Genomic DNA, 10,620 nt, shown 5'->3' with positions numbered 1-10,620 from the left:
CTACATTGGCGAAACAGGCAGACCTCTGGCCGTGCGGCTCCAGGAACATAGGCATAACCTAAAAGAAGGTCTTCTAGAAAAATCTAAACTAGCCCAACATGCCTATGAAGAGGGACATAGGGTAGGCTGGGATGAAGTTTCCGAAACATCGTGTTTTTATTTGTTATCTTAAAAACCAGGACGATAGATAAAGTCCAAAAACCCCATATATCAGTGTGTTATACACTATCGTCAGAATCCTATAGTAACTAATCCTCAATTAAAGTTTGTGTTCTTTCTTTATGGTATCTATATTATCACCCAGTAGATTCACATAATCAGCACAGACCAACAGCTGATGTGTCCCATTTAATTTCAGTCCCATCTGGTTTTCCTGGACCTTCCTAATGGTATATTCTAAAGCAAAGCTGAAAAGCAATGGCGATAAAGCATCTCCTTGTTTTGGACCACTTCGGATAGGAAAATTGTCATACAAACTTTTACCTATTGTAGTTTACTATATATTTCATTTAAACATATACTACCATTTAAAACACAACCCAAACAACAATCACATATGCTGTATACAAATTAAATCAGAAGCTATTCCTCCTGTGTAATGACCTCTCCCAAATTTTCTCATTACAGTTGAGTCAGTGTCACTCTGGTTGCTAGACTGCTACCATGGCCAATTGTGCAGCAGCTCTGCAGGTGTAAGCAAGGTGTATTCATGAGCTGAATTTGTGTTTATTTTTGAATGAATATTACTTCATGACAGAATTGTCTGCTGCTTTGTGTGAAACACTTAACAAAGCATACCATGGCAGGGAAGTACCAAATAAGACAGCAGTATTGACGTCATCTGTGAGTTTGCATATAATGTTGTCAGTCATGTTGTGATTTAAATGGTACATGCTGCATATTATCATCACCATTTCCTGCATGAGGACTACTGAGACCTATTAGGTACAGTACAATCTTGGTAATCCGGCCGTACACTAGTCCGGCACCTTCAGTAATCTGGCATCAGGTGCCAGATAGGCATCTGCGACCTTGCGCAGGGTTTATAGGCAGCAGAGGTTGACTTGTGTTCAGTAGAGCTTGACAAACTGATTTATTTAGACTCTCACTAATACACAGTGTTTCACTTCTTCAATATTACACATTCCTGTACAGTATTTTTCATACAGTGGTGGATTTAACATGTGCTGAAGATGTCCAGTTCTGACAAACGTAAACATAAAATTTTAAATGCTAAAGTGGAAATAATTAAGAAACTTGACAAAGGTGAAAAACTTATGAATTTAGCTAAAGAGTATGGTGTTTGATGTGCTACAATATGCGATAGCTAGAAAAACAGAGAGAAAATTGAGTACAACTTAATAAATTTGTTTTGACTTTTTCAAGCAATCTGTCATTTTTGATAATCCAGTGGTACCTTTGTCCCACATATGTCAGATTACCAAGACTGTACTGTATATTAAAAAACAGAATCCTTCGGTCATTTCAGAAGTCCTTTTAATTATCTTTCTCCTTCTGGTTTATAGCCTAATATTACTTTTTAGAATCCTGAGTCAAATTACTGTTTTTCAGAACTTATTACCAACATTAGCTAATTTTAACTGCTATATACAGAACAATGATGAAAATCCAAAGGCAGATTGAGCTGATCAGGTCAGGTTTGGTTGGGTTAGGCTAAGGTGAGAAGATTGATTATCAGGAATAAAAATGCACTGTATGGAATTTAAATCTGTGATAGATTAAAAGCCAACATTTTATCAAAATGACAAATTCACCCTAGCAAACATCCTGTTTGTGATACATAATTATATATAACTGTATATTTCCTCCAAATTATTTTGATATTTAATAAAATATGATGAATGCATAATATTTTTCAAAACTGCATGCATGTCAATAATTATATAGTTTTATTTACATACCACAATTGTGTGAACAGCTCCAATTCGGGAACAAGCGAGCATTGCAATTACCACTTCAAGGATCATAGGCATATAGATCGCTACCCGATCCCCTTTTGAGACTCCTTTTGACTTGAGAACATTGGCAAACCTGCACACTTCCTCCAACAGCTTCTTGTAAGTAAGTCTGCTGTAGTCCTCAGGGTCATTCCCCTCCCTGAAATTATAGAATGAAACAATAAAAACCTGTAAATACCCACCTGGACAGATTTGTTAAACGGATAATTTGTGTAGGATTTGAGGTTCTCACACCAGCGGTTATGAAGAGTACTGTATTCTGGGATATAACGCTCTGTAGTCCGTTGAGAGTTAGCCGACATTTTTGAGGAACATGTCGCTTCCAACTTCAGGGTCGAATAAGTCCACAAGATACCAGGGTGAAAGCAAGTGGCAATAAGAGTAAAAATTTGTGGTCCAGGCCACTGACTCTGAAGATATATTAGCATAAATGTTCAAACATCAGCATAGGCTACTGTTTATAATTGCTTCCCCCCACTATCACCGGCCTCTCCCCTCCTCTTGCACCTTCTTGTTGTTCTTACTCATTCTCCCTTCTCTCTCCATCCTCCTCAATCTCTCTCCTTCTTCTTGAATTCCTCACCCTCCTCTTCCTTCTCCCCTTCTCTTTCGTTTCCTTCCCTTCTTCATGTTTAATTTTCTCCTCACCTTCCTATCATCATCATCAGCAGCTGCAGCAGTTACCACTGTTTCCATTGTATACTACTGTTTAAATTGCTTTTTTCTGTCCTGCATAACCACGTTTTGTTGTGCTCTAAATTCTGAAAATTACTGCCTTGTGGGACGTGACACAGTGCAGTGTGGTAGGTACTTACTAGCATTTTGGAGGAGCCTGTTGCTTTATGGAAGAGGGCACACTCCATTTCCCCTGAAGATAGAGACAGAATGTTGGTACTCAACCATCAGAAGATGTGGTGTCATAATCCAGAAGGCCACAATATGAATCTTCACCACAGTGAAAACCTTAAATCTTGTATTTACAGTAGTATTTCACACTTGCAGCCAAACATTTACAAACATAGACTTCAAAATTAACTACCTGCAGTGACTGAACAACCTGTTTGGACACGCAGAATTTACATAACTTCTTATCAGACCTTTCAGTAATGAACTTATGCAAGCAAGCATTTTTATGTTGAACATTAGTGTCCTGAAGCAGTGACTATGAACACTACCACCTTCTGGGAAGTCATGCCATGTAGTCAGCTAGAAGTATACCAATGTTTCGGAAGAATATACTGCCTCTTTCATCAGGACAAAAGAGATGGCCAAGCAACCTGAAAGCAAGGCATCCTTGCTGCTTACTTGACTTACTCTTCAACTCTGAAGAAAGAGGCGGTAAGTTCTTTCACAACATCGGTGTACTTCTAGCAGACTACATGGAGTAACATTCCTGATGATAGCTCTTCTCATCATTCTTATGTCTACCAGTACTGCGCCCGTTTTCTGTTTCACCCATCTACTGACAATAGGTACACAAGGGCTGGAAATGGAGGCAGAACTAGTAGACTCCATTTACTTAGTTCCAGGGAACTTCATTTTGAGGATGCTGTTTCTAATGCGTTAAGACGCCATAACTATCGCTCCCAACAACGATATATCAGACAAAATTCACGAGCCTACTTTGTAGTAATTTCTTTTATTATTTCTTGATCACTCTCCAGGCGGTTTCTATTGATCTGTAGCATCTATCTAGTTCTGAACAGTAAGTGGCAAGCTCCTCCAATATGCCAGTTTACTTCCAAAGGACCATATGGCGTTATATTCCAGAAGACAGAGCCCCTCATAATCGCAGCTGTAAGAACCTCACATCCTCATTTGAGGTCAGAGTTATATTTGAGAATTCCTTTAGTTTATGGTGAAGTTTTGATCTCATAGAAGATCCTGAGATTCTCAACCAGGAAAACACAAGTCAGGCCCGAAACTTTTGCACTTTTCAAACAGCAGTACACAAGGACTCCTACGTATTTACTTATAATATTTGTTCATATACCTGACATTTACAGTGACATACAAATAATGGACATGAAAAATCTTCAGTCAGCCAACTGTTGCAATGTCATCCACACAACCCTGACTCCAATCTTATAAATTAATTTCATCTGTCCACAAATTGCTGACAGCCCAGAAAGGGTGTAAAATCAGGAATATAAAACCTTCCAAATGAGATTTAACATCTGGACCGCCTTGTGGTCTAGTGGGCAGAGGTACTGGCTACAGATGCAGAGGTTCCAGGTTCGATTCCAGGCACTACCAGATTTTCTGAGAAGTAGTGGGTCTGGAACGCGGTCCGCTCAGCCTCGTGAGGATAACTGAGGAGCTAGCTGAATGGAAAAGTAGCGGATCCGGTCTAGAAAACCGAAATTAACAGCCGTGGGGATTCGCTGCGCTGATCACGCGACACCCTCTATCCGCTAAAGTTGGCACTAACTTCTCCGACAAGCGGCGGTCGATCGATCGGTATAGTTCGCTTGCGAACTAAAGCCACGGATTTTTTTAAAGATACATATAGACGTAAATCCATACATATCATTTACTGATGATTCAAACAGATGAACCAATGAAGTATGTGGATAGTAAATTGATTGATTAATTTAATGCATTCTATTAATTTCACTAAACATCAGGAAGTAGAATAAGTCAAGATAAAACAACTATAATGGATTTAGACAGTATGATATTACACTAACACATCAGTTAAAAGAGAATAATTCCGACAACCAATCATGCATTTGTTTCTTAAAATACATTCATGTTGGATAGGTATATAGGGCACATATAATGACGACGCTCCATAATCGTACATAATAATTACAGCTTCTGTTTCGCCTACTCACAATCAATCACACCATCATAACATAACCTACACTATAAAAAATACAGAATACAGGTTTCAAGAAGTTCTTCTAAATAAGAATTTTCAATAAAAATAAGGACGGCTGACGACAGAGAGACTACTGTTGGCAGATTCGCCCACCAGAACAATTAACATTACTTGCAACCAGCGCTACATCGCTCTATCGGCATACTGTGTTGTTCTAATCACACTCAGCGTCATTACGAGACATTATCGGGGATGTTCGGCCCCTTATCTCGGTTTGCTTTTTGCTTCTTTCTTTTTTCTTTATTTGCTTCTCAATCAATCTTGTTTTTATTAATCAAGGTTGCGGTTAAAATCTCGACCCTAAAACTAGCTATTGTGATTGAGGTTCTTCGTGATTTTACTTAGTCTCTTCAGGTATATTCAAGTACCGTACCTTGATATAAACCGAAAGGTAATCCCTACTAAATATATCACTCACAACAATCCTACCATTCCAGCTTAAAAAGCATTGTTTAACAAAGCAATAATTAGCGAATCACAATCGCTGGGCACACGATATACTTGCAGCAATGACGGAAAGAGGTAAGAAGGAGGAATAAGATGTCCTTACACTTAAAGGTTAAAATAGGCCACGCCATAGCTCAAGCGGTTAGTCGCTGGCTTCCCAACGCGGCGGCCCGCGTTCGATCCCTCGTCTTGTCAAGTGGGATTTGTGGTGGAGAAAGTGGCGCTGGGGCGGGTTTTCTCCGAGTACTTCGGTTTCCCCTGCCAATCTTCATTCCACCAAAATCTCCATCATCATAATCACCCGTGGTAGGTACAATAGGCCAATCAGTGGCCGCCGTGCCAAGTGGACCCAGCTGGACTGCAGCCCCCACTAGTGAATTAAAAAAAAATTATAGGTTAAAATAAGGTGCCATGTTTATCATAGAGTAACTAAGATGGGTGGTGGAATGGGGAGGAAACGGCAGTGACGCATTCTAATGACAATTCCTTACCACGTACCCGACAAAAAGAGAACCAAACGAAAAATCTCAAGTTAATTCATCCCTCCAGCCATTCGAATCGGATTTATTTGTACCACGAAATGTGGAAGATGGTGCGTCATCGTCAGTGATATACGCCGTTACGTCATCATTAGAATGTTCCTAGACTCTCTTTTCAAACTTACTTCCTGTAATTGTATGCAGCCGGGGAATGCTGACACCAGTTGTCACGTTTCTAGGGGTGTGAATATGCAGACGGGGTATGGATTGGAGAATGGATTTATTGACCAATTATACACACCATTCGGAACTACAAGTAAGTATAAAACTACCGCTGATTTCCACACTACAAATCACTCCACGCTAAGCCTTCTCAGTCTGCTTTCAGTAGTCGTTACTTGGTAACAGCTCTGAACAATGGCTATTACTCAGCAATGTTTTCACTAGACGCTTCTTTGTAATGAATCTGGACAATGAAGATTCTTCAGCTTCCATGTTCATGCCTTTGCTCTCTGATTAACCAACCAATTACTTAACTTCACTTCTCTTCACTCAACTGAACTGAACTGCTCTCAGCCGGACTTCGGTCCTTGCTCAGCAGAAAACCCGCCTCCAGAAATCCCTTTATTTTTGTTATGAGTGGTTGCCTAGCAATAGCTCGGTTATTTTTGATGTGTTTTCCGACCGTTACCAAAGGAACGCATGTTTCCTCTCGCGATCGTTGCATAGCAACGGTACTACATGTTACATTACTCTTACGTAATGTTGCCTGAACAAGGTATGACGTATTCTTGTCTGTAGAATAGATGACCTTTATCACAGCTGACATATGTGTTATTATTATATATATACATATGTGTGTAGAACATATTTTCCTTTACGAGCTAGACTGATAATGAAAATGGCTATACAAACCAAATAAATCAAAAAGAAAACGAGAACAGCGAGTTTTTCAAGCATATAATTCTGTATGCATAGGATAGCACGTCAGAAACTGGGTTTACTTGATTTTTGCAAACACTACCTGAGGTCATTTCCATTTGTGTAATTATGTTTAACGTGTATTTTCTTCACCTGCACATTGTGGAAAAACTTATACACATGTATAAACACATTCTAGTTTAGAATTTTTTTTATTGCTAGTGGGGTGGGACTAAGTCCGTTGTACTGGGCCACTTCTGGCCTATTGTACCAGCCCCAGATGATAGGTGAGGGTGATTGTGGAGCAATTGGTGGAATAAAGATTGGCAGGGGAAACCGAAGTACTCGGAGAAAACCTGCCCCAACGCCACTTTGTCCACCACAGATTCCACTTGACCAGAACCGGGATCGAACCCGGGCCGCCGCGGTGGGAAGCCAGCGAGTAACTGCTTGAGCTATGGCGCGGCCTTAGGTTTAGAATTACTCAAGTTTTTAATGTATTTCTATCTCTCATATCGCCTGCATGCCACTTCAATCTCATTCTCCGCGAAGCGACCATCCTGACATCCATTAAACAAGACAAGAGATGTGTCCATGATTGTGTACAACGAACTGAATTATTCGTAATTCATGAAGTAAGTTTTTGCGAGTTAACGAACTACACTGTTATCTAGCCGTCTTTTTGTTTTTGTCAAAGTTCATGCGCTTCCTTCTTCAAAGCGGCACCAAGTGACCTGCATCTGACTAAATCACAGCTCTTCTGCTAAGTTAAAAGAAAGGCCCATAGGGTTGTGAGACGTCGAGGCTCCCACATTTTCTAAACAATCGGCTCATAGATGGCGGTGAGGCTGTCAGTCTTACGTACCGGACGCCCTTTACCCCCCAGGAACATCCCTGGTACTCATTTCTGTTAGAGGTTGGGTTGACACCAGGGCCATAGCGCGGCTGGAAGAATTAGGTCAATTGAAAAATCCAATCACTTCATTGGAAATCGAACCCGCGACCTTCCGGCTCGTAGCAAAGTGTCTCAACCAATTACGGTATTCATTTAGAAAGTAAAACACGGCGTGCTTGCGAAACCTATATTTAGCTTTTGGCATGATGAACTCTGTACAGGGACACATCATAAATATAACTACAAATTATGTGTAAAACTATTTTATGTGTTAATAGTTATAAGCAAGGGCACCGAACGGACATTTTTATCGGGGTTTGAGGAAGAGACATCACCAGAAATTTCCAGGGGTAGAGAACAGAAAATTTCCTTATAAACTTGCGTTTAAGCCGTTGTGGGTCTGTACTCGTATATTAAAACACGGATGGGGGTCACAACTGTGTTCAGGATTACTTGGAAATACGTGTTTTCTTTTACAAGCGTAATTCTTTTAAGGGGGCAGGACCCTAGCTCCCCTGGTGATGGTGCCGTGGTTATAAGCACAGCTCACAGCTGCGGTGAGTAATTCTGTGGTTGTCTCTGGCAAACTTAATATAGTCCAAATCAGCCTTTTAACCTCGACAGACTGCGTGCATGCAAAATTACTAGGATATTTTTACTGGAATATAATCGCACGCTTCCTAAATATATCAACGTCACGCTATCAAGTGCATTGAAATGATGTACTATGGGTGTCCAAACTTGCCAAGAATTGGAGCCACATATTCCACTTTTCAGAAGTCCGGGAGTCGCGAATATACGTGAATTGGGTGTCACAGGTGTTTGGGTACAAGTTTTCTCCGCAGAGAATTTTGTATTTTTCGACCATATGCACTAATAGAGATGGTCTTTATTGAGAAGCTGACAGTTGCTCAGCCCCTTAAGAGATACTCAACATTTTATGGAATCCAAAGGTTCATTATAGTGTCTACAAGAGCCCGCCTTAACTAACTTCATGAAAAACAGTCCTTCTTGAAAAGCTAAAAGTTGCTCAGCCACCCAAGAAGTACCCAGCACTGCAAGGAAACCGAAGGTTCATTATGCCGACATGTAAAATTGTAAATGTGACTGGGCTGGCGAGGACCAGCAATAATTGTAAACAACAGACCCATCCTCTTGACAGAGAGGACGACCCACATGAACAAACCCGTAACTGTCTGACAGTAACAAAAGTATTAGCTTGAGCCTCAGGTGTGGCTTGACACCAAGATACACTGACCGACTGACCGTCCGTCGTAACATAACTTTGACTTTTACTTCAGTTAGGCAGTACGCGAGATCCGAAGCCATGGGTTAGTTGTGAGTCTGCCGATAGCCGGTAATAACGGAAGCGCAGGATATCGTTGGGATCTGTTACCAGGTAACGGCTAGTGAAGATAAACCGTGAACAGTTCGTGCTATAGTGAATTGTAAAGTGTGTGAATTAGCGATAGCGCTATAATTCTTTGTAGTTATGTATTTTAAGAGTCCAATAAATCCAATTACCAATCAAAACCCCGTGTCTAGTCACGTGACTGTATACTGAATCACTTGAATACAGACCGCATCCACTGCGAGGAAGGGACTGACCAATATTACTTTCTGAAAGATGAATTATATTTCGACAGAGCCGCATGCTGCTCGCTAACCACAGTTTGGTCACGTCTGTGATAATCAAATGACGAAATGAATACTGTGGGAACTCTTGAGGCGGTTTGCAAGCACTCGCATTGGAATACACAGGAAACGGATATTTCAATTGGGCACCTCCACCGGCACTTGTCTCTTCAGCGCTTGGCGACACTGAACGGCTTACACAGTGGAGGCAGGGATGTTTGTATCACAAGGCTTAATTTATTAAGGGCCACGCTATGAAGACCTATGGGGAGCGGAGGTATAGCTCCGCATTTTCTTAACGTAGGCACTAGATGGGAGTGAGTGGTCAGCTTCGTGTTCCGGCTGCTTTACTCCAGGAGAAAGAGCCCCCGGTACCCATTGGACAGGAGGATGGATGGGCCCCATAGGCGATCTTGACGCTGTGAAGAAGAGAAAATTCTTGTATATGTCGGAAAACCAAGCCCGAACGTCCCCGAACATCCAGCCGATAACCTAGTCACTTTTCCGACTGAGATGTTGTGGCTTCGTCTTGTATGCACGGCAGTTATATCCCGGATTCGACGGAGACGTTCTTCAGAAGCTAATAGTCGCCCAGCTAGTCAAGAAATTTCCGCGTTTTGTGGTTCCGGAATGTTCATTACCTTGCCCACAACAGCCCGCCATGTAGCAGAGTCCTTCTAAAGTAGATAAGACACTATCAGCTTCTCAAGAAAGAGTCTGATCCATGGCGAGCTGTTGTGAACATGTTAAAGAACCTTCGGATTCCATAAAACGGTTGGAATTTCTTGACTTGATGAGCGAATGTTAGCTTCTAGTATCGAAATTAGGAATGCGTGGAGTTATATCTCGATTCCCCCATCCGTCTTCATGGCGTGGTGTTTAGTGAACACAGGGACAATCTTATCTTTACTTTAGGTGAAGTAACATATTATTTTGGAAACGCTGATATGATTTATATATTTTCTACACATCCATCACATAATAATAAAAATAGCATTAATTTCTGGCGTAGTTTACCTCTTTCTCCATTAACAGATGGGCAAAATGGACGTATATGTAACATAACGTTTCAATTTATTTCAATTTTATTTCACGATCACGGAAACAGCTAGTTCTACTGTCTCTCCAAAATATCTGGAGCAGCCAAACTTCATTCATTCATTCATCAGTAATCTGTCAGATGACAGGTCTACAGTCTCTTCCAAAACAGTTCCTCCACTTAATGCGATCTAGAGCTTTCTCCTACAAATGAGAATATCCTCTTCTGTCCCCAAGGTCATCCAGCATCTTCTTACGTCTTCTTCCTCGTCTTCTGGTCACTTCTATCCACCCCTCTATCTTTCCTTCAATAACTTCTTTTAGAAGGCAGTTACTGCGTAA

General features: G+C 41.0%; 1 protein-coding gene across 1 annotated transcript in view; it reads right to left on the bottom strand.

The window, feature by feature from the left end:
- LOC111866808 (acetyl-coenzyme A synthetase) overlaps window positions 1–10,620 on the bottom strand; it is a 45,182-nt gene that overhangs the window by 17,682 nt on the left and 16,880 nt on the right. Inside the window, exon 2 of the mRNA XM_023856087.2 lies at window positions 1,923–2,118. Within this exon, the coding sequence (XP_023711855.1) occupies window positions 1,923–2,118 (196 nt within the window). The remainder of the gene's footprint in view (window positions 1–1,922; window positions 2,119–10,620) is intronic.

This window comes from Cryptotermes secundus, unplaced genomic scaffold (genome assembly GCF_002891405.2).
Source record: "Cryptotermes secundus unplaced genomic scaffold, Csec_1.0 scaffold42, whole genome shotgun sequence".
NCBI classification, from domain to species: Eukaryota; Metazoa; Arthropoda; class Insecta; order Blattodea; family Kalotermitidae; genus Cryptotermes; species Cryptotermes secundus.
The sequence above is the reverse complement of the archived record's forward strand: the minus strand, read 5'-3'. Positions and strand labels throughout refer to the sequence as shown.